This window comes from Calonectris borealis, chromosome 5, assembly GCF_964195595.1.
Source record: "Calonectris borealis chromosome 5, bCalBor7.hap1.2, whole genome shotgun sequence".
Classification (NCBI taxonomy): Eukaryota; Metazoa; Chordata; class Aves; order Procellariiformes; family Procellariidae; genus Calonectris; species Calonectris borealis.
In genome coordinates, this window is record NC_134316.1 from 44,408,702 (window position 1) to 44,434,152 (window position 25,451).

At 39.1% G+C, this 25,451-nt stretch overlaps 1 protein-coding gene across 11 annotated transcripts in view; it reads right to left on the reverse strand.

Annotated features, from left to right (window-relative positions):
• PHF21A (PHD finger protein 21A) overlaps window positions 1-25,451 on the reverse strand; it is a 132,244-nt gene that overhangs the window by 5,943 nt on the left and 100,850 nt on the right. For 9 of the 11 annotated variants that reach the window (XM_075152185.1, XM_075152194.1, XM_075152190.1 and 6 more), the window contains 9 exons: window positions 21,087-21,287; window positions 17,100-17,354; window positions 15,261-15,347; window positions 12,741-13,037; window positions 10,886-10,984; window positions 9,726-9,777; window positions 8,819-8,898; window positions 8,328-8,388; window positions 5,743-5,906 (listed from right to left, as the gene is read on the reverse strand). In XM_075152185.1, coding sequence (XP_075008286.1) covers window positions 5,743-5,906; window positions 8,328-8,388; window positions 8,819-8,898; window positions 9,726-9,777; window positions 10,886-10,984; window positions 12,741-13,037; window positions 15,261-15,347; window positions 17,100-17,354; window positions 21,087-21,287 — 1,296 coding nt within the window. The remainder of the gene's footprint in view (window positions 1-5,742; window positions 5,907-8,327; window positions 8,389-8,818; window positions 8,899-9,725; window positions 9,778-10,885; window positions 10,985-12,740; window positions 13,038-15,260; window positions 15,348-17,099; window positions 17,355-21,086; window positions 21,288-25,451) is intronic. The other 2 variants (XM_075152196.1, XM_075152195.1) reach the window with 1 other exon arrangement.

Below are 25,451 nucleotides of genomic sequence, written 5' to 3' on the forward strand. Positions count from 1 at the left end.
GGTTTAGTTACTATTCCATCACCGTCAGAGAGAATTTTTTCTACAGCCATTAACTCCCCTGATTGTTGTCACTTTTTCTTCTCTCTCTCCCCTCCTGTTACTCCCATCTCATGCTTGGGGTGGTGGTGGTGTTTCTGTCTGGTTTTCTTTGGGATTTGGATATTTGAACAAAGAGGCATGAAAGAAAGATGGCTCAGCATCCACAGAGGAGGAGAGGGGCTCGGCAGCGCTCTCCTCGCACCGCTTGTGGCCTGTCCTGGCAACTCGACATATTCAAGGCCCCACTGGAGTCTGAAATACGCGCTTCTCGCCAACTTCGGTCAAAGTTTCACACACGCCAAGACTGCAACCTTAAGATGTGTGTGTTGAGTCAAACTGCGCGTATACACTCCCCCTGTATGAAATATCAACGGTGCAATGTTTTATTTTGACCCATACAGTCTTTTCACGAGCGTGAATAAGTTCTATCAACTCGGAGGGATAGCAGACTTGGCCGTGCACTTGCACATTAAGTTGCCAGGCAAGAAAAATGACACTAATCTCTACTATGGATAAAATATTAAACATATTAGAAGAATGACACACAAGTAATCTGCTCAGGCTGCTACTTCCCGTCTCTATTGCTGATGAGGCCTTTCTTCAAAGGGAAGTCTATTCTTCTCTTAATTCCCAAGGTTAGCACTGATGTCATGTTTTGTAAAGGATCAATCTTTAGTGAATTTTCAGTGCCATGTTTTGGTTCCATAACTCCCAGGGATCATTGAGAGCTGGGTTATGGTATTATTTCATCCTTTAACACCAAAATGTTCCTCAGTGTTAAATGAAGAATTAAATGAGTGACATTTCATGCCTCTGGTGAAGTGATCTGTGTAACGAGGCTGGGAAGAATTTCTTTTCCTCTATCACGCATTCTGTGAGTACAAGGAAAAGAAGGCAGGCAGAAGATGTCATATAAGCTAAAACAAAAGCCTCTGCAACTTAAGGAAAAATATAAGAGGAAAATTCTCGTTCTAGAGAGTTACATGTGTTAAGATGCTTTGGTTGCCACAGCCTACACAATGGCACTTGGTAAGTGGCTCTGGTGCAAAATTATTCATGTGTTGAAAACCAAACCTTTTTTGTCTAATACCCTGCAGAAAGAGACCTATGCGAGAGACACATGCAGTTCCTTCTTGAAGGGGAAACATTTAGAAATTTAGACCCCGAACCTCCTAAATTCAACTGAACACTGCAAAACCTGAAGTGACACAGCTGGTCGGTATGCAGTGCGGTTGAACGCATTGAGATGACAACACACATGCACAAAATCCACAGACCTATTTTTGGTAATGCAAAATTCAGGGCATTTTCTCAGAATTAATAACTGGCCTTACCAAAATCCCAGCCACTGTTTGATTCCAAAGAAATGTCCCAGGTTTAATGGCCAGTTAATAAATATATGCCCAAAGGGGGGCTGGATTTGATATTGTGACATGCACCCCACTAATCTCAGCTTCTGGACCAGCTCTGTGAAGGCTATAGGCAGCCAACTTAGGCTAGAGCAGAGCTCGCTGAGGCTGCTCTAACACATGCTACAGGCTGAAGAGACTGAAGAATTATTTCAGAACAGAGACCATAAAAGGTGATTTAATGTCACTTTTTGCTCTACTTCCTCTGCACCAAGAGACCAGGAAAATAAATGAAAGCTTTTTGGACAGCTAACAGTTTTCTTTATTTTTATAAACTGTCTAGAGCAGCAGGGCCTGGCTTTAGGCAATAGAACTGATTAATACAGTATCCAACCAGAAGTATGTGCAGTTTGCGTGTTTGAGTATGTAGTATCTATACTTATATGTACATTTCACTGGAACAACATGGGAAAACCAAATATTCTGCAACAGGAATTGTTCATGACTATATAAATAAAGATGATCATAATGTATGATGTAAGTGAATTAAGTTACCAGAAGCAATAATAATTCTGGCATTTCTTAACTTTTATGGACTTGACTTTGCAATCTGAGTGTTCTCTAATGCTCCTCTCAATTGAAACGTTGTTTTGATATAAAAAGTTTACTAACAAAAAGGCATTTTGTGACGACGGACTTGAACCATCACTAGAATAGAGATTTTTGCACTATTCTTACTGCTGAGTAATTGACCGTCAAAGGCAATTGCTACCTTCCAGGTGAATCTGCCACTACTGCGTGAGCAAGAATCACACACAACCAAGTCGTTCACAGCCAATTGCCAAAGAAAAAAGAATAGATAAAAAAAAAAGAAAAGTTTTGCTCAATCCTGCCTAGTGCATTACTTCCTTCCTTTTCCCAGGTTCTACTCCTACTTTCTACCCCTCCATCCTCATCACCAATCCCATCTCAAGTTCCTGCTTCATCCTCCCTTCAAATTTTATCCCTATCATTCAGAGAATGACGATTCAGGAGAAAGGCAAGGCGGCCATTCTGGGCCATGGTGCCTGGTGCCAAGTGCTTGGTCTGATTTGTGATTTTCATATGTTGGCTGAGGACAAAGATTACTCAAGTGCTAACTATCAAATTTCCATTCTAAAGCCTACAGGAATTAGACTTTCTCAGCAAATTAATGCAAAAATACTTTAAAGATGGGCAAAACTGCAGTTTTCTTCTATATCTGTCTGAGGAACTGCTCAATTGTTTTCACTGAGACTTCTGAAATGGCCTTTTACTTAGGCATGCACTTACCATGTTTTCATTTTTAAGTCCCCAAAAGCTGGAGGCTGCAACTACACACAACATTTTCTGTCCTATCTAGAATAAAGAGACCTTTCTATATTCACATCTGCTAACAGTGTAGACCCTCTTCAATATGACATGGACTGGCCTCACTGCCAAAAGAAGTGATCCTGCCTTCTCTATATGCCCAGACACTCAATTCTGTCCCCTGCATGAGGCTGGCACAAGAACGTGTGTGTCTATAAAATTAACCGGATTAGGGCACGATCTTGGCTAAGACTAACCATTTTTATTTATACCAGTTCCCTTATGCAGAAAACAATGTGGCCTCATATCTGTCTGTGCTGGAACAACATAGGAGGCATTTAAGGATGAGAAAATACTGCTGGTGACAGGCAGGACAGTTCTTCTCAGTGGTAGCACTGGTCATAAACTGTGGCATGAGCATTTCATTGTATACTGTATTCAACATCTAATTAAGCTGCAAGGTCCTTAAATACAAAAGATCTAATTTTTCTCTTTGTCTTCAGCACGACTTATACTGTTGGTGTTTAAATATATAGTACTTTTCCAGCATTATATAGCACTTTTCCAGCCAAGGATGCTAAAGGTTTTTACAAGTATTGCTAAGCTCTCAAAATTCAGATGGGAAAAGGAAGCACCATGCCAAATGTATAAATGGGGGAAATCGAATCACAAAAAAGGGATATGACTGCACAAGCTTATACAGCGATTTTATGAGAACATATTAACAGAAGACTACCTTCCAGCTCATGACAGCAATGGGAAACCATTCCTCTCTTTATGATTAGCAAGTAAGAATTATAACATGTAATGACAGAAGAACAGATTTTATATTTACTTCCTTTCCAATATTTTGCTGTCTCTGAAGGTTCAAATTTTGTTTAATAGCCTATTTTTAATTAAAAAAAAATTTTATGAGCACTTTGAAATATATTTTCTGCTTTTACATGTGTTTTATTTTATATGGAATTCAATACCAAATATTTCTGAAAAGGCTACCAAATTAGCCCAATTGATAACAAATATGCATTGAATGGGACTTTGGGGTAAAATTCTTTCAAAAAATTAAACCCACAAAAATGTTAGTGCTGTTGCATATATATAAACTAAACAACTTGTCTGGAAACATGTTAAAGGAGATTTATATATGAGTCTACAGGGGAAAGAGTGCTACTGTGCTATATTATAATATGCTCAGGTAAGAGAGAATGTTAATTACCTGCTGTGTAATCTTCCATTGTCTCCCTTAAAATAGTTCTATTTCCATTAATTAATGACTATTAAAGCAATCCAGAACCTAGGCCTAAATACTATCCAAATTCAGAAAATTCAGGGCATTCAGAACTAGATATGAATGCTACAGAAATACACTATTCTTGATTTAGCTTGCTGCCACCAGGCACTGCAGAAAACAGGGCAACAACTCATTATACTTTTTTGAGAGCTCTTACACAGCTCAGGGAAAAGGCTCGGCAGTATACACGCACAAGTCAGAGATGGAGAAGACCCCCACCACATTACCCAGTCCTTCTCTTGGGGCCAATGTAAAAAATGTGCTCTCCAGCATGTTTGCTAGTTGTTTGTACTGCTTACTTTTAAAAGCCCTCCGAGACGGAGCTGCCCCACCTTCTCCCTGAGCGGCTGTTCCACCGTCCCATTCATCTGACTGTCAGGAAAGGGTTTTTACAGTCAAGTGCTATTTTGCTCTCAGAAGTGACTATATAGAAGAGAACCTTTTAATTTCACATATATATTCCCTGGGTATCAGAATTGCATCTATTTATTTCAGTGACTCAGACACACTTGTACTATTTCTATTCTCGTTACCTCTGCAGAACAAATACAGTTCAGAGGCAAGAAGTTGGCTTCTCTTCCCTGCTGTATATGGCCAGTCGAGCTGGACTCTCAGTCTATGTACTTACAGTCCTGCAACTGCATAGATGAAAATAAAGCGGCCCAACTCTTCCTCAAAGCCTGTTTCAAATGGTTGGGCCTCAATCACATGTGATAATATGTTTTTTTTTTTAAAAAAAAAAAGGAGACCGCTCTGACTCAGATTGCAGAAGGAGTCTGCAGCGCTGGTGTGAAGAAATAAGCAAGCACCCTTTTATTTTTAAATTGTGCCCAGTAAGTACTAGTCATTAAAACGCAAGCACTTTACTGGAAGTACACTACAACTCCTGACAATTTTTGTGCAACGAATTGTTTCACCCATGCCGAACAGTCACAGTACACTTTCAGACAAACCATAGTGTACAGTCCCTTCATTATGTCATTTTGGACCTACACAGCGACTCAGTCCAATTCTTCCCACACTACTTATCTTCTAAAGTTTATGCATGACCTTTAATTTTTTTCATCATGTTTTTGCAAGAAATAGAAACAATGAAATAACTGGATAGTTCTCAGCAACTTAAAACAAATTGTGCTTTGAGTAGCAAATCTTATCTTTGAATTAACTTAAAATAAGGACACTCGGTTCTTCATAAATTAGAGCGAAATGACCAGATTTCACTCAAGACAGATTTTGCGATCTGACCACAGGGGCGATGTATTTAGTTATGTCAGTACACCAGAACTGCCATGACCAGTGCTGTGAACGCAGCTCCTGGCTGTCCTGGGAAGCGGTTTCCCTCCTTCCCTCATTACAGAAACACCCCAACTTTTTGTTATTATGGTCTGTAAGTAATACTTTTCATTCTCCCTTTCCCCCTTTTTCATGGATGACAGATTCAATTCAGTCAGACAAGATCTCAGACACTGCACAAAGGAAATGAGCTCATCTAGCATGCCTGGTGCCTCCCAATGTTTCAATCCACTGAAGGAGTTATAAATAAAATCTCCACGGGAGAAGAACATAGGTGCAGGAGGAAAAAGGAAGGGTGTTAAAAGAATGCTGGACCGTTTCACTGCACTGAATCAGGACAGATGACGAGTGAGACGAAAGAAACAAAATCTGCAACGATTTTCCTTGTGGCTCTTTCTGCATATCTTTTTAAAAGTAACCCCCTCCCCAAGAGTTACTTACGTCTGTGGAGCTGGGGCTAGGCAGGGACACAGGCTGAACAGCTGCGGGAAAAGTAAATGTGGTCTCTGTCTTTTCATTTTCGGGGGAGTCAGGATAACTGGACAGAGGGGATGTGGGGGTCAAAGCCCCAAACCCCAGCACCGTGTTGTATTTAGGTGGACGACCTACATATTAACAACAGGGAACACAAAAAAAAAAAAAAAAAAAAAAAAAAAGGAAAAATGATCTTACATACCTTTGGCCAGTGGTCCTCATTGGCTAGCGTGAAAAAGGAAATGATGTAGCACAGAGAGGAAGTTAATATAAAAGTTACAAGTGGAAGGACAGAAGCAAAGATTTAAACATTTTTTAGAAATCTTTAAGTAGAATTTTGCAAGGAAAGAACATTTAAAAGATGTATTTCAGAAGGAAATAGAAATAAGCTCTGTAGAGGGACAAAGAATCACTCCCACAAAAGCAGTGTGGGGACACTTGCCACTCCTAGAAATGAGGCTATTCAGTTTTTAGGGAAAACATGTTGGCATCATAGCTAGAGAGTAGCTACAATGATTACTATCAAATCCTTTCTACTGTTATCCCACACCTCCCTATCTTTCTAGTGGCAGCATAAATCTACACAAAGGTTAAGCCCTTTATCAGAGGCCAACACTCACCAACCCCCTCCTTTTCTTCCCCTTTTTTCCAACCCACTCACCCACAGATCAGCATTTTCTACCCTACTGGTACATTTTCTAAACTAGGCTACCTCAAGAACAGGTCCTGTTGTCTGACCTATAACACCAGCACTACCAGTTGTAACCTACCACTGGTCTTCCACTGTAACCCTTCTCAAATTCTGTATTCTTTCTTAGACTTTCTCAGTCAAGTACGTTTGATTATGCACAATTCCTATAAGCTCCTTTAGACTAGCAGAAGTGCAAAATGTGTTCACAACAATTTTCGTAAAATTATGTACACAAAGCAAGACAGCAAAAAGACAGTATGTAACCACCATTTCTGCCTCCCTTCTCCAGGGTAATTTACAGATATGTAAACATAAAGGAGTTAGGATCTGGGAATAATTCCCCAGATCTTGTGTTTACAGATTGTCAGTCTATACCTATTAACATGCTAAACCTCGCATTTAAGGTCTGGATATGTTCTGGAACTAAGAATGTCCTTGGAAATGGATTTCTGATAGTGATGTCCATGGCTGAAATTTCTGACATGCTCAGCACCATCTAGAATTAAACTAAAGCTCTCAAGGGCACATGCTTGCATAAGCTTTTCACCTAATATATTGCTATACTAAATCACAAAACAAATGTGTACATCCAAATCTTTTGTCAATTGAAAATGTGTGCTACTAATTTGGTGCTGATGCAGGGTACAGGCTCACAACGGGGTGTGAGGAAAAAAAAGAAAGTATAATAGCAGTCAGTGTGCAGAAACAGGCTAAGAGAGTATCAAGTACAAAAGCATGCCATCATTTTCATTGATACAGTAATTGTTCACAATGACTTATAAAACAGAATTAAGAAATCATTACTAGAAGAAGGAACATTTACTTATCTCTCTATAAAATCTACATAATATAATTTTAAAAAATACATTTAATGTTATTAGAGGATGGCAATAGAGACTGATGTCTTTTATTTAGAAACAGCATAGCTGCAGAATTGTCAGCTTTGCCACATTGCCTGCTGGACTGAAGAGGTGTATCAAGGAGAGCACGTATCAAATGAATATTTGACCTTGCAGTCAAAAACCAAAGATAATGGAACTGGTCACTGCTAGGTAGGACTGTGGGTTTTTTAATCTGATTGATTACTTTTTTTAGACAACAAACTCAGGAGTAAAAGGTATTATGAGTCTTTAAGGACTGCAGAAAATCATCAAAAATCAGGGAAAGATTGTCATATATGTGTGGTTGATGCCGTGCACAGAAAATGGTATCACATTCTCTCCTATGCTGTTCTGACTCATCAGTTTCACCATAATCTAAGTCTTAAAATTTCACCTGTTCTACAGAAAGATTTCTACTGAACAATACCGCATACCTATACGAAAGATCATCTTTCATTTTAGGACAAGTGGCACTCTGGTTGCAGGAAAGTGCTCAGTATGAGCACGATAGCCTTTCTTGCTCAAGATGACTTCTTTTGAAGGACCCATCTCTACTCCCAGTGGGGAACAAGGCTTTTGTCACACTAAGTTTCCTCTACTATTCAGGGCACAGACACTTTCTCCATAACCACCTTTCTCTTGACACTAACAATACAATTTAGTTATTAACAAGAGGATCTTGACAGCAGCTTTATACCACTAAATGATGTTCAAGCCCCTCACCTTTCACTCTGCTCTATCTATTGTGTTTTTTTCTTTTTTTTGGAGAATGAAACTGAAATGAAACATTGAGCTGCCTAATAAAACCTGCTAGGCTAATCCCTAGAAGTCATGATCTTTGTCTACCATAGAAATTTACTGCACAAATGAAGTACTCCTAGAGTCCTTCTTTGTTTTACTCTTCAAATCAACAAGGGGACTGCAAATGCAAGATGGAGGAAGAGGCATACAGCAGGGAGACAGGTCTAAGTATACCTCACCTCTTTTACGTGTCCCGGGATGCATTGTGCTGTTCAGGTACGTGACTGCACTCTTCTTGCGCTGCAGGGAAGAATATAATAATTTTTGTTGGCTAACATTTTTCGCACAGTAGTACTAAGTGAGATTACTGGCTGTTCTGTTTTCTGAAGCACAGCTTCAGAAAGGTTAGCTTTTTTACACTACTTCTGACATCTGGACTGCTTCAGGCTGATACACAAGCTGACCTAACGGTACACACACTGCCATTTAACGTCAGCTTTACATAGGAGAAGGCAGAAAAAGACGTAAGTATTACAAGAACATCCCAATGTATTTGCTATTTAAAAATCTGAGGGTCCTATCGTTGCAATGGCCTTTTGAATCATAAATGTAGCTTAGACTACAGCTTATCTCAGCTTAGAACTGAGATAGCTTAGGAGGCAGCAACACAGCAGAAAGACACACAAGCTCAGAATGAAAATACCAGCTTCCCCCAGCAAAAAATTAATACCTCAGGCTCAAAAACGGCTCCACTGTACACTGGATTTGCTGTTGTTCTTCTTTTCCTCTCTTGTCGCTTACTTTGGATTTCTTGTAAAACAAAGAATTCAGGTTAAAAAACAATGGGTTTCAGAAATTATACATAAAGTCCTCAGAATTCAGTTTGCATGTGAGGAGACCTGTGAAGATTTCTACAGAACAGCAATCATGCTGAATATAGGCAACTTTGTTATACTTCTAATTTCTGAAAGTTTGAAAACTAAGAGCTGACAAGGAATACAAATACAGTGCTCAACTAACTAATGAAATGACTGCATCTTCTCGCTAAGTACTCCACGACTAAGACATTTTAAACTCACGGTCAGTGTAATTGGGATCTAAAACGAAAAGCCTCTGGTAACCTTGTTGATACTTAAAAATAAATACGGTACAGAAATATGCAAGCTATCGAAATGTTAGGCTGTATTTCACTGTATAGGATTAAGGAGTTTAAATTATAAAATCAATTATAATTTATTAACTCATTCACTACAGATTACAGTCCCACGAAATCATGAAATAAATGAAAAATCCAGATGTGAGTTACAGTAAAATTATCCATGGTGTAACTTTGCAGATACAGGAGTTGTGCAGAAAGCAATGGGATTGTCACAAATGTCTCTCCTACCATCAGAGCATACACTTTCTTCCCAACCACGGATCTCAGCTGCATAAGCAGCCACTTTGTTTCAATGTAATAAGAGGAACAAAAAAGTATGCACAACAAACTAAGTTAGATCAAGAGTACAAGCAGCCCAAATGTACTTTTGTGCAAGAAAATACTGCATTTAATACAGAAATACTTTGGACGCGTACTTCCAATTCAGAACGGCCATGAAACAGGGAACTCAAGGACCAACTTAAGACATTTTTCCTACCTTCCAGATGGTCATGAGTAACCAGTCCCAGAGACACCATGAAGGCAAGTTTCTGTGAGGGGGGAGAAAAAAAGATCATGACAAGTCCAACTGTTAGGATGAGCTATGTCACTTAGGCCCTTTAAAGTCAGTTGACAGGTAACTAAGCAACAAAAATGTTATTAGTAATACTTTGCTTCTATAAATCACTTTTCATTCATATATGTCAAACTGCTTTACAGAGGATAGACAATAGTCCTATTTTCTAGATGTGAACCTAGGCTGAGATACAGGGAAATGCCAATTGCTCATGATCACAGAGTTGGCAGAGCTGGGAACAAGAAAGCAGTTTCTTTACTTCCAGTCCAGCACTGAACCGACTATGTGATTGGCTCTTAGTAAATACCAACACAGTTCAATTGCCAGCAAAATATTGCTCGTTGAAGATCATTCTCTATTTATTGCCAACTACAAGGAGCAACTCTGGTTTACACTTGCCATTCAATATGGGCTATGGCTTCCTTAAAGGATTCTAATTCTAATGCAGGAAGTGCACAGACATGTAAAAATCAGAATCGTACTGACAATAGTTAATGCTCACACAGTAGCCAGTTTGAATCCATCTACAAAAACAAATGTAGTAGAGCATTTAACTGTAATCAGTTCCAAAGCTCTGCATGGCAGAAAGGCTTTAAGGAATAGCCATTCCGGCCACTCCTTCCCCCCAAAACTAACTGGACCTAAACTGGAATAAAACCTGGGCTGAATGTGAACATACATGACTCTTTCCATCCCGCTCACCAGAGCAGAAATATTTTATAAAGCAAAATAAAGACATTTCTCCAGCATTAAAAATTACTCCAGAAGTCTAAAACCTCAAAGGAATGGAAATCAACACTGTAATCTAAGCCTCCTGGTTGAAGGAAGTATCAGAGGGAAATTATGATCTTCTAACTTACAAAAGACTCAGAAGTCAAATGCACTCCAGGACTGAAAAATGCAATGCATTATATTTATTTAGATTTCTTATTCTGTAGTCTTATCATCTACTGCTGTCCAACAGGAATGTATGGAATGTTGAAGTCAAGGAGTCTTGAGGGAACAGAGGGGGAAAAATGTTTTCTGAAGGACAGAGTGTTTCCTTTTTTTCTTAAAAGAAAGCTCTGGGTGTGTTTCGATACCTGTGGATTTTCTTCTCGTTTTGGCTTCGGTGCAGCAGGTGGAGTAACTGTACGACTTTCTGTTTGCTTCTCTTCTGCTTCCACATGTGGTTTAATAGTCTGAAAAGAAACAGCGTTTCTCTCATTCAGTGATAAGAATGACTTTTTTTATTTTGACTAATAAAGCAGAACAAATACTTCCGCAGATACAGGAGAAAAAGTTTAAAGCTGGCAGTGTACTAACAAAGACTTAATTGAGGAATCTGATGCGAGAGGAATGTTAAATAAAGTGTTTTCCTTTAACAAAGGTTGAAACAGCCTTACCACCATTCCATTAACCCACGCAGCCAGGCAAGCAATAAAAGTAATCTTAAGAGTTAAATCCATTACAGAAATCACTATACGGTACGGGAAAACTAACAGACACTTTAAGAAAAAGCATCCCATGGAAGACTTCCAGGTAGAAACCATTCTGCACGGCACATGCATTTTGTACTTCTCACTCCTCAGTCTTCATATTTCATAGAATTATGAATGGCTCAAAAACTGTCTCTCTGACTCCTACGATCTCAGATGTTTCTGAAGCTTTTTTCTCTTCTGAAGTCATAATCTTCTGCAATGGTATCACAAACCTGCATGACAATCCTCAGCCCACGGCAGAGCTGCTGAGGCTACAAACTGAGTGAGGTAAGCTACAGAGAGACAAACTTTTCCCCTTTATGACATGGAGAAAATATACAGAAAAATTCTTCTGTATGTTTTTCAACAGCTGAATTGCCAGTAATTATTTGAAGAGCAAATGAATATTGCTGACATCAAAAGAAAGAGGCATCAAAAGCATAGTATTGTAAAAGTACAACCTCAAATCATAAGAAAAGGGCATGCATTGCCGAACAAGTTGTGGAACAGCCTTGAGGTATGCAAGAACCTACTCATGAGAATTCATAAGCAGAACGGAGCATGAGCATATCTTTCATGCACATGATTTTCACAGTCTCCATAGGTGACTTCAAAAGCAGAAGGTTAACTTCAAGGCATATTAGTCTACGAAGGCGTTATAAGTGAAATATATACTACTATTATTTATATAAATTACAGAACTATTATATGTTATAGATAATGTATTATATAGTATACAATATCATACTAACATATAATATACGAAAGAGTTAAAAGTGGAACAGAAGATTGCTTTGCTTGAACCGAATGGTAAGGACTCTCACTTGCAATCCACACTGACTAAAGTCATGTTTTATTTTATGAAAGTCTTTTCTGGAGAGAGACTTTAAAACTAAACATCTAAATTCTCTGTTTCTGAGGGTCTCTTTTCCACTCCATCAATCCAATTTAGTCATGGGGAACTATCAGTCTTCAGAAGCTGAGTGAAACTATTTTGCCTCCAATCACAAGACTGCAAGATCAAGGAAGAAATGGCTACATTTATCGTATTAAACACCCCTACGTTTTTGCGTAATTTTTGCCTTTCACGTAGCCACCCTTTGAAAAACAGAAACACAGAGAATATTTTTCCAGTGTTTCTTAAAGGCTTGATATGCACATGGACTTCAGTTTGTATTTGGTCTCCAAAATACCAGTACAGCCCTGCAATGTAGCTAGCTTATAAACTACTGAAGTTAAGACAGTAGGGGGAGCATAAAAACACTGAAGCATGAGAAAAATATTCCAATGGGCCGTAAAGAAAATGTTAACTTCTGCCCCAAGAGTTGCAAGTCATTCCATAATTTGTACTGTTGTTGGAACATGAGTATCTCCAGTAGCCACTGAAAATTTCTCCATGGTCGTCATCCTCTCCAAACCGGCACAGTAAAGCAATAAACCCAGTACGCTGCATTAGTAGACACTTTCTTATCTGTACCTGTTTTTCAACGTTTGGTTTGCTGATCTGTACAGTCTGAGGTCCAGCGAGCCTGGTACCCGGTGCTGCTATCACGATGCTGGTGAGCTGTGCCATAGGGAAGGTTTTGGCTATGGTTGCTGTCTGCCCGTTAACTACACGAACAGGATGTATGGAGTTCTGAGAGTTGGGTAAAGAGGTGGGTGTGAACTTTGTTGTCAACATCACAGGCCTCTGAATAAGCTGAGGAGCTGCAAGCATTGGAGGAGGTGCTGGGGCAATAGGAATGTTATTTTGGGCAACTGGTTTAGGTCGAACCTACAAAAAAAAAAAAAAGAAAAAAGAAAAAAAAGAAAAGGAGAGATTTGTATATCAGTATTTCAGATGAACTTTTTAACTAAGTCTTTCAATTCAGCCTATATAATCTGCAGAAGGTTGCTTGGTTTTTTTATAGAATGTAATTTTTAGCATAGTGTCCTAAGTATGCTATGAAAAGGAAAAGCCACATTTTCAAACCCACTTGCATAAAACCCATCCATAACATTTGCATATGCAGTCACTGTCCCCGAAATGGTATTTGGATGCACAGACGCTTATATTGCATGTTTATTGCCAAGTGCCTTATCTGTATCTAAATCAACATATTGGTTTTGCAAGCCAAAAAAATCTTGTAATATTTGCAGGCACAGCTGAGGCTCTCATGTTAAAAGTGTGTCTCAGGGCTTTATATTGAGCCTCCAAGAAATAATGAACAGTTGATCGTGCCCTGAAAGAAATAATTAAAATTTTCAGCAAATCCCTGTTACCTTTGTCAACTCTATATATTATTTGGACACCTGCACAACCAATCTTGCTAAGCAAAAAAATTGTCAAGATTATACATTAATCCCTCACTGAAAGTGCTAAAGGCTACAGGTAAATGCAGTCATTACTCTTTTCTTCTTTCACAAGAGAAGAGCCGCAAGAATCTTGCAACCCTCCACCACCAATACTTCCTTATTTCTTGCCCATTGTTAAGTTTGTACTTATCACATCATTACAGAGTACAGAAGTAGAATACATTATTCTGAAAATAAAGTCTTTTTCCTTATTTAATTTCTATTGTCCTATCCACCTTTAATACTCCATATAACGTGTTTTATCATGGAAAACAAGGTCACATTCCAACAGATCTCACGATCCCCAAATCTTAATCAGATACCAGCCTATACTTCCCTTTTTTCTTTTGTAAAAGATTTAGACTTTTATTCACAGCGCCACCTATTTCTTACAAATGAAATAGTTCCTCCAAGACGGTTTTTTAAATGAAGAGGCAATCTGTGTCTTTCCCAAACCATGGAAAAAAAGTAAACCACAAGTTTTACTGCTCAGCTGCAAACAGAGGTCACTCTGTTGCAGTACAGAAATACTTGGGAATAATCTAGAGACCATCTCGTTTTTCCTTTTTTGCTCATGAGAGCAATTTAAGGCCTTGGGTGATGCTTTGATTTTGCTGACACCTGTTCCATGGATTCATTTCATTCGATGCAAATAGGATCATATATGATCATCATATGCGAATTTCATAATCACAGACTCACGCAGGTTGGGAGGCAGCTCAGGAGGTCTCTAATTTGACCTCCTGCTCAGAGCAGGGCCAACACTAAATGCAGACCAGGTTGCTCAGAGATTTGTCTAGATAGGTCTTGTAAAACTCCAAGGATGGAGCTTCCACAACGTCTCTGGAAAGTCTCTTCCATTCCTAATTGTCCTCAAAGAGAAAATTTTTTCCTTATATGGAGTCTAAACTTTCCCTGTTCCAATTTATGATCATTGTCTATAATTCTCCTGCCAAGCACCTATGTCTCCACCTTCTTGTTGATATTGGAAATAAGGCTGCTGTTAGGGTGCCCCCAAAACCTCTTCTCCAAACTGAACAAGCCCAGATCCCTTAGCCTCCCCTTGCAGGTCACATATTCCCGCCCCCCAGCTATCTTAGTAGCCTTCCTCCCCTGGATTAATTCAAATTTATCAACTTCCTTCTGGTACCAGGGGGTCAAAAAGTGCATGTTGTGTATCAGACCCAGTTTTATGATTGCTGAGGAAAGGTGGATAATCTCTTCCCTTAATCTACTGGCTGTGGCCCTGTTGGTACAGCCCAGTATGCTGCCAGGCTGCTTTGCTGCCAGAACACACTACTAGTTTAGCTACTGTCAACCAAGACCTTTTAAGCAACGCTGCTCCCCACCCAGCCAGTCCCCAGCCTGTACCTATGCAGGGGATTAGTTCGTTCCAGGTGCAAGACTTTGCCTTCTTCCATGCTGAAGCTCAAGAGATTCCCACTGGCCCGTTCCTCTATCCTGTCTAGGACGCTCTGAAAGTCAGCACTGCCCTCAAGAGTATTGACTGCACCCTCTAATCATCCGCAAACCTGTTGAGGATGAATTGTCTCCTCCACCAGGTCACCAATAAAGACTGACAAAAATGATGTTCATGGAAAGTATCTCCTATCTACGCTATAATTAAGTTCCTTCTTCTATTGCTTGTTTTCTGTACGCTCACCTGTGGAAGAAAATTTGGACGAGGAGTAAGTCTGGGAGGAGGGATGAACTGCGGCACTTTTATGGGCTGAGGCGTAGCCTGAACCTGCTATAAGAACATAAGAGAGTTCAGTAAGAGGAAAATAGCTTTGAAGTCGTTCACCAAAATCAACATCCTGAATGTATTTTCAGACCTGATGTCTCCCGTTTTCCACTCTGTAAATAATTTTTCACAGTAACAGGTGCCTCATAAGTATTAAAGACAGAGCTAATCTTACTTTCCAGTTCCTACATACTTTGCTTCATAAATTGAAGGTATCTTTCCTTTTAGTTCAACTGTACTAACTACTGTGCTCTGCAATCTAAAACCATTTCATTTGAAGATAATGAAAACCTCTATTTGTTTTAATAGTTAAAAATTGGCTTTACAGCAGACAGAAAATAGTAACGGACTCAAGCTATATGAACCATTGTCCTTTCATATTGAATGGCATACAGAAGAATGAAAGAGGATCTCATGCAAATAGAAAAGATTTGGAAGTTACAACTCTTTTAGCAATATTAATGACACTACGAAGTGCTCCAAATACACAACGAGAAATTTTCAAAAGTAGGCCATTCATTTGAAACAATTAAGATCTGATAATAAGGCATCCTAAGTACTTCCCTATCTAACTGAAATCAGTTGGATGGCGCTGCCACATGAAAACCTCTGAATAGTGCTACTAGCTACTCTAAGTTGAGTACTTGGTGAGATTCTCTCAAATGAATGTCCATGTTAGTTTCCACCCTTCTGTACTTCTGTCCACCCACATAAGATTGCAATTTACTTCAAAAAGGTCTCGTATTGATTAATTAATGCTTGGGAAAATATTCTGAGATTTTTGATGAAATCTGCTACAGAACCATAAATCATGGACTATTATTAAAACAGAATCACCTCCCCAAACCTAAGTAAGTTATTCAGCAAAGAAATGAAGCACAGACACAAAGGACAGATGAGAGTGGTGCAAGGAATGACATGGGAAAAGAGGACAGTAGAAAAAACTTCACTCAAATAGTCTTCTCTATTCTGATTGCAAATATATGCCTCATTAGGAAGCAAAATTACTTCCATTTGCATTATTAAACTGTATTTTTCAATAAAGATAAATTGGATTTATGTTTAGTGAAGCCTTAATCTTTACTCCAGAAGTAAAATTTCCCTGTCATGATGCTATACAATGCCTGGTTTCCAGACCAAGAAGCCTATATAACCCAGTACTAAAACTTCTTCTTTCTAGAAAGAAATGTTTCTTCTTTCATTTCTAAGTGGTTAACTGTTCTGGAAAAGACTGTGTGATGTAATCAAAGCACTTTCCAAAATATATGCTTAAAGAAACAAGTTCTGTACATGTGTATGAAAAAGTGGTGAGTGAAGACATGGTAGTGGGCAGAGCTAAGTGATGTGTCTAACACCAGAGATTTTATCACACAAAAGGAACGAGAGAGATTGACTCAAAAAAATCTAGGATGAAAACCCAAACTGATCAATTGAAGAAAGTCTGACACCTCCTTTACCAAAGAAAAGAGTAGCAATTCTGCAGAACACAGCCACATAGATTAGGTAGGGGCGAAACAATCACTACTTCCCCATGACTAACAATTACTAACAGGGGAAGCTTTACACAGAGGTGATACAGTAATAACAACCCATGTAGACAGTAAATGCTTTTGTCTTAGGCTATCATTTTAACAAGGTCAGCTAGTGAAGACTCACGACATGTCCCCACTACCTGAACGTTTATTTATTTTTTTTCAATAGCCCTCTTGTAAACTAAACCCACACATTATCTGCAAGGCAAACACATGAAACGCTTACCAAAGTTACTGTGTTTTTTGCCACTATTTGGACTGCCTCAGCTCCTGGCCCAGTGACCTTATTTGTTGTCTGGAGGTTGACTGGTGCATTCTGCGCATCAGTGCTGAGGACTGCTTTCTGATTGTTGTTGATAGCAGTAACCATGGCAATGGTAGGTCTCTGACCCACAACAGAGGCAGGCATGGTCGCAGTTGCTGCTTTCAAGACGAGAGGTAGTGTCTTAGTGGTGATCATAGAAGCTGTAGTTACAGTTTTCTAAGGGAAACAGAAAATACACTGTAAGAGACAGAGACACTTCATATCAGACAGGACATGGGTTGGTTAGTCAGAAACAATAGACAGTAAGAGAAAGAAAAGGCAGCACTGAGTCTATCTACCTGTTCACACAAGCACATTATCTTACGCCTCTGAAAACTGGATAGCTAGAAAGGATTCTCATTTGGGGCACCTGTTGGGTCTATTTTAATCATCTGCAGCATTACAGATTGATTCAAAACAAATTCCTGAGAAAATTACAATCAAGTGTTAGTAGTGGCATACGCATTTTTGGATCTTTTCGTTTCATATGACTTCCAAATATGTACTGTCAAACCTGTAAGGTGGAGGTTTATGAAAAATACCAGCAAACTAGCTTCTCACCAATTGAAACTCAAATTTTCAAATGGAAACTTTATTTACAGAGATCCTCATAATCAGAAGAAGAGGGAAATAACATTCATAAAATGGTTTCTTCAAGAACAAAAACGTATTTTGATTTTGGGTATCCCAAATTTCAGTTTTAGCCATACATACAGTTATTTAGCCCTCAACTTTCTTTCCTAAGAGTATCAGTAGGGCTATCCTGAAGTTGTAGGAGCTGGCTGTTAGTCTGTCCAGCTGCAGGCAATTAAGTTTAACTTCTGTGGAATAGGGTGGTTTTGGAAAATATATGTGACACCATGATTGCTCTCAGCCTGTTTTAAAGAGAGTGGTTTTGAGTCACTAAATGCCAGCATTTACCTGAAATGCCTGAATACACTATGTCCACAAATTCCAAAGTTAAAACAACTATAATTTTATAGTTTTGTTTTAAAATGTACTGTCTTCTAAGATGTTAAGGGAAAGGGATAATTACAAATCTCATTCAAAAAGCCACAAGGCAAGAGAGTCTCTGTATAAAACCAGAACAAAATGTGCACAGAAAACTCATGACAAGTGACACTCAACAGCATGGCAAGTGAGCTTCTTTCTTTCCTCTTTGGTGTAAAAAATCCATTGTACCAATGGCACTGCATCTTCAAAACAGTTACTGGCATGACCAAGTGCTCCTAGTATGAAATAACCACCATTCCCTCCTGATGTCAGCGCTAGGCTCTACAACAGGAAAAAACGGAAAACCAAGCATCAGGCAGTCTTTTTCGAGTTCTGAACATGCCTCATTTAGACTGCTTGGTTTTAATCACACAAGACCTTTCTCTTCTTTCTAATAAAATAATGTAAATATATTTCCAGTTGGATTCTTCAGTATTTTCACCAATATTATTTCCTTAAACAAAAATGCAGTTTACTTTCACACCTCTAATTCCATAATGCTTAAACTGTATCCCCTAACTGTTAATTATGCACAAGTGTGAAAAAAATTCAAGCACTGTATAATACCAAATCAAAGGATAATTCACGTTTCAATTTTATACATTTATACAAAATCCAGACATAACCAACTTTTTCTTGTCGCAACATGAACAATTCCCTTAACTTTTTATCCGAGATTCAAGAGCTTCTTACTGAATCCCTCTGCTGCACCTTCTCCAAAGCCAGAGGCTCCATTCCCCTAAAGCAGTAACATTATTCAAGCTTTTCCAATGAGATGTAACATGCTATCATTTTCACAAGCATTACATTCATCCATAAACATTTTAAAGAAAAGCGTAATCAATCGTGTAATACAAGACTGTGACTCTTTCAAGGGGTTCTTGTAAGTCTGTAAGTAATACGAGTATAGTTTCAGTCAGCAAATCACAGAGCTTGTATATCCCTGTTACTTTGCTGAGCATTAATTACCTTGGTTATTCTAAAAAATTTTCAACGCACAAATTCATACTGAAGTGGCATTCATATAGTAAGTCTGTGTTATTTTACACAGTAACATTGCAATAATATGAACTTTTAGCAGGCTTGCTGCTTTACAAAAATTTAAAAGCCCTTCTTACTCAACTATACTAAGTATATTAAAATGTCACGATTAAGGCAGCATATATACCTTGATTCCTAAATTGAATTACTCCGAAAACAACCATTGAAAGCATTCTCTTTACTGACACAGCCTTGAAAGATGTATTATTTACACAAGTAGGCACCAAAAAACTTCCTAGAGAGACAAAATATTTGACTTTTCTTTGCTGAAAGAGATTGAGGGGCAACAGGACAGAGGCACAACCTTAGATGCAAAATGTGTACAGAAGCAAGGGAGGTTACTTCAAAATTATACCAACACAAATAAAAATAGAAAAGTGTTAAGGATAAAAGCTGGCTTATTAATTCAAATGAGAGGATGACCTGCCTTTCAGTTTACAATTACTTTCTAAGTACAACTGTATCAATGATAGTCAGAAGGGTGTAGCAGTTTTTTGACTGTTTCACTAGAGGGCTCTTTAACTTTGAACAAAACCTCAATTTTTACAACCCAGGAGATGACCTGGAAGTTAATGCATGAATGCAAAGTGTGGAATTCGGAGAAACGCATGAATCTGCTTTTGCAGTCATGTTTCCTGACCGCAAACAGAGACCAGTGACACAGCAAATAGTGATCCATTGTTTGCCTGTAAATATTTTAGGGCACAGTAATATTTACTTCTTTGTTCTGTTTTAACTTTGATACAGATGTTGCTGCTCAAAAATGCCTTTTCCTTAGTGAAGTTTGCTTAATTTCTTCAATAATCTTTTATCAAAAATACAATTACCTAAGTCTCTCAAATACATTTTTAGACAGCATCCAAAACAACCTGTTGAGTTAATGAGAAAATTAACAGCCCAACCGTTCCCCCCCCTTCAGTTTCCAGGAAAAGGGAAGACAAGAACCACCATCGGTCAAAGCTATGGTTGCGATTCACTGCAATGTGCATAAAGTAAACTTCATGGGTGAATTCTGCCATCTGCCTATCCAGGTAAACGTGAACTGCTGAGATTGCATCAATGGGAAAAAAGACCTCACATACACTTCTTTTTACAAAACACCTCCCTGAGCTTTCTTGCTTTTATTAGCACACTTTGGGGATTCTAAATATTTGAACAGGAGAGACTTTGAATCAGCTTGGAATTCCCCTCTCAGTAAAAGCAGACCACTTTCTGTGGTAAATTCTGGGATTATGTCTCTAATCCCATACTGTACTGAAATGCAATGTACCTTCCCAATAAGGACACTACTTTCTAAAATTCAAACTTTGCAATTACCATCGTATACTTTTAGACTAATCCTTGAAAACTCAGGTAAGTATTATTTGCTACAAGTTACATCTGTTTAAAAAGAACCATGCAGAAAGAAGAAGGAACTGTTTTCTTACATTTTGTTCACGGATACAGTGAGCGCTCTGTTAGTCTTTTAAGAATAAATTATTTTAATTATACACCTCATACAGTGCGTGTAAAGTCTTTACTGTTTCTTGAGACCTACTGGGTATGGACAATCATTCGTGCACCTATGGAAGAGATAGGTTTATTTGCTAAACTTTCATTTATTTTTAAGAAAGGTGATACTGCCACCCTTCTTTTGTGTGAGGTTATGATCTGACTTTTAAGCACTACATGGGTTTTTTTGACTCAGATAGGAGGTTATTGCTGAAAAAAACCACAAGACCCATATGTGCATATGCATAAAAGGAGAAATTCATATTGGTACACTAACAGGCATAAGCGAAAGTTTGTGATTTTCTGTCTGCGCCTTTCTTTGTGTTTTTTTTTGCAGTGAACTTCACCTTCAGCAAGGAAAAGAATTATTGTAGAGATTTTTACCTGTGATCCAATCACGTTTGGAGAGGGTGCGGTAGACTGCTGCTGCTGTTGGTGGTGGTGTTGCTGTAGCTGTTGTAGTGGTTGCGGCTGTGGTGTCTGTAGTTTGTTTTCTGACTGTGCCAGCGGCTGTATTTGAAACTTACTGTCTGGCTGTTCCTGCTTCACTATCAAATTCTTTCGAAGCTGTTCCACGACTCTTTTCTACCAGAAAAACAAAAACATAAACGGAAATTATGACAGTTATTTAGATGCACATTTTAGAGAAGATAATAACACCTAAAGTTACATTTATTTAATGTAAATAAAGAACTGCTCAGAAGCTTAGTGGGATTTCTCTTTTTGGAATTTTAAATATTGGTGTTATCTAATGGGCAGAGTGTCAAAACAGGCCACAGAGGAGTGCTGCTGCCCAGCAGGGTGACCTTGCTGTCCTTGCAGAAATCCACCCATCCAAATTCAGCCTATTTACAAACCACTGCAAGACCTCATTAACCTGTATTCACCTGAGACTTGTTAGCATTCAGATTCCAAAGTTTTTGACTCCTTCAAACATGCACCATTCCTACACAGTGGTGAAAAAGGACTTCAGGTTGAAGCCTGATAGCTGACTTCAAGGCAACGGGGATGCCATTTTGTACCAGGCAAGTGGGGAATATGAAAGGCATGGATGTGTGGTCATTCTGTTCAATGTTATTGTCACCTGAAAGAAAATCAGATAGGGCTACCGACATGGGAAAGAAACCGCACAGATTTATTTCTCCCAGCTTAAAAGCTTCCTATTACATTACAGCTTCCAGGGAAGTTTGAAATTATTTAAAAAAGAAGTTTCTTCTCCTGGTGTATCTTTAGATGGTAACTCAATAGATTTAAGAGCAGACCAGGTGACTGCAGGATAAGATACCATGTCGCCACATGGGTAATAAGGGCTTACAATTTTTGTTCATATTATACTTTAGTGTGGACAAGGGTGAAAACACCACGAGACTTTTTTTACCTTTTGCGGGCATGATAGAAAACTGACATTTTTTCCTATACTCCAACCACCCCCAAATAAGGACAGCTTTAAAAAGATTTAGATATATATTTAAGCCCCCTTGATCAAGAGCGTACGCATACTCCAAAACAGTCATACAACAAGGTTGGCTTCGGAAGAGGACAATGAAGTCAACAGATGTGGTAGGGGCTCCACTGAGAAAACTCTTGGGGAAACAGAAATGGTCAGGAAACCTCTACCAGAGCCAGGCGCTGACGGAGCGGGCTGCCCCAAGCAGTTCCACTTACACGGAACAGAAAAGAAAAAAAAAAATTCTGATAAAATCAAACGTTTAGATTTTTGTTTTGAAACATTAATATTAAAACACAGTACAAAACAGAGATGGAACAAAAAAGAAAACAAAAAAAATCCAGCTATTTACAACCAACTGAAACAATTTTTTCCCTCAAATTTCTTTCACACAGGATCATGAAATTCTGAGCTAATAAAATATCTGCTCTCTGCATAGTTCTTGTGGACATACTGTATACTCTTGATCCCGAGTATCTTGCTTACGATGAGTTAAAACTGCGCTGTGCCTCACACACTGAATGTGTACCTCTAGCGCAGACGAAGATAACAAAAGGCACAGAGTTCCAAATCGGCAGATTTGAGAACTGGAACTTTAAAAAGCCAAATAAACCACACAATCAACAAAAAAACCCAGCCCTATTTCATAAGGTTGAAATGTGTGAGCTCCCGTGACTGACCTTTTTGCAAAAGACTGAATTCAGCGACTCAGAGGCGTAGAGAGGGAGGACTGCCTGGCTTCTACAGCCCCCCAGCCCCGACGGGGGGTGCGCGCTCTGCGCCGACGATAAGAGAAACACGGGCCCAACCTCACCGAAAATTCAGGGAGTTGGTAATGGACGGCAGCGTGAAGGAACTATTTTACACTGCATCCAGAAAAGTGCTAAAAGCTGTCAAAGCCTAAAAGCTGTAAATTGTTTGTTCCCTTCTAGAACAAGAAGGAAATAATAGGAGTGTAGAAGGCATTTTTCTAATTCAGATATTTTACATAGTTTTAAATGGCCTGTGTATATCAGCTCATTCGTACACGTAATAACTGAACAATCATTTAAAATTGCTTTCTGAAAAGATCAACCACGTTAACATGCAAACCAAAGTGCCGTGTCAGCAAGCAGATACAAGAGCTGAAAAAACATTTCCAGAGAGTAACCCAAGGGGGAGGAGAGGAGAACGCAGCGAAGTAGGAGTGGAAATAATGCAACATGCCTACGGAATACCTGCCAAAAATGGGACTGCACATACACTGCACAGGAGGCTAAAGAATTACTGTACCCGGCATGAACAGGAAGGGAGTTTTTGTCTTCCACAGCTGCCTGTATGAAATTCAGTGATAATGGTGCTCTTCTACCGATTCCCTAACTGGAGGAAATCAGCAGCAACGGCCCAAGAATTCATTTCCATCTTGTTCTTTACAATGGAAAGGAACATTACTGAAAGGATTTTTAAAAAATTAAAAAAGAGAGAGAGAGGAGAGGGAGAGGCAGGCTGGAGGACTCCTCTGCCATACTGCTACGGCAGGGCGAGAGCCAGCGAGGACGGGAGCAGGGGAGCAGGAGCAAGGTGAGTCACATCGCATTCACATGCTGCCTGTTCCATCCCCGGGCCCGAACCACGGCATGCAGAGCTGGGGAAAAACACGGCCGAAGCACAACTTTTATTAGCACCTTGCGCAAAAACTGAGGCTCAGCATATTTGGCACAAGATGGATAACATGAGTGGAAAAACGCCATTGCTCTGGAAGTCTACGCTAGCCTGTTAGAGGCTGCTGAGAGCTGCCTGGCAGCAGCATATCCTGCCATCCATATCCATTATGCAGATATTAAATTGGAAGAAACATCTAATGCTTTTAAGATTCAGAGAGTAAAACTGAAGTTTGCAGTGCATGCCAATTGCTTACTCAGTTTATTAAGCTGCTTCTACCAGCTGTCAGTAAAAATACCACACTGAAACTACAGAAATCATTTTACTATCTGCAAGGCTGTTGGGATTCTCTGTTTGCTAGTACTTATGAAGAGGGACTCTGAGCAACATACTCCAAAATTACTTAGCTTAATTAGCAAACCCAGACGGGACTCTCAGGGTTGCACCTACACAGGAACTAGGAGCAGATCTACGCCCATTTTCACCACTACCCCCTGCTGCACCCTCCTCTGCACGGTCTCAACCCACGCCGTCGGTCTGACACCGTACGGCTCCTCCACGGCGTCCTGCTGGAACCGCGGCTCTGCAGCCGCACGAGAGCCCCGGCACGTGTCTGTCTGCAGCAATGTTAGCAGAGCCTCGTGGTGTAGGGGATTAAAGCGGAGGGCAGTATGAAAGAAACTCTTGTCTACTGTCAGACTTGATACTTCATTAAAACTGTATTTTAAACTTGTTCTTGAGTTATTTGCCTGTTCTTAATCAATTTTGAAGGCGGTTTGTGCTGCAGAAAGTGCAATCTGTATGACTGAAATTTGCCAAGGCTGGTATAAAGTCCTAGCTATGTGCTTTAGAGATTGAGTGCCAGTGAGATTGAGGTTATCTAAAAGTACTGCAGAACTCTTAAGAAATATTCCTAATTCTTTAAATGTAATCATTGCCATTTTTCCTTCCCACTCTTATTTAAGAATATTTAATTTAATTAAATTCTTACTGACAAATTCAAAATTTTAAATTGAGATTAACTGAATCATAAACACATCATCACAAACACAACATAATAGTTTTCTGCACTTCAGAAAGCTCTAACCCTCCCCATAGTCCTAAAATAGTTTCTTCTCCTGCAACGCTACAAATGTATGAAAAGCATTTGTCTGTCAAGTTTACTGAATTTTCCTCAAAGCCGAATGCCAATCTTCTCTTTACATCCAGAACATGAAAGAAATTAATAATCACATCCTTTCTTCCAAACTGTATTCTACCCAAAAACTAGCTGCCAGCCCTCTGCAATGGTTACTATCAGACTACTTCAAACCCCGTCTGTCAAACCGTACTACATCATCTCATAGCTCTCGCTGTCTTGACATCTTCATCGCTAATCTCATCAAGAACCATTCACACCCCTGAGTTCACAGAGCCCTAGACATCTTACATGACCCTTTCTTAAAGGTAATAATTGTAATCAATATTGTGACATTTAGCGATACCACTTTCTCATTCATGCCACAGGCCAGATCCTAATACAGCATTAGAAGATTATTTTGGTTTAATTAAGCAGAAAATCTGCCTCTATGTCTTGTTGGCCATAGAACTGTGCCAAAAGGTGTATTTTCTGTGCTCATATAAAAAACTGCCATGAATATGTTGCTATAAGATAAGGAAAG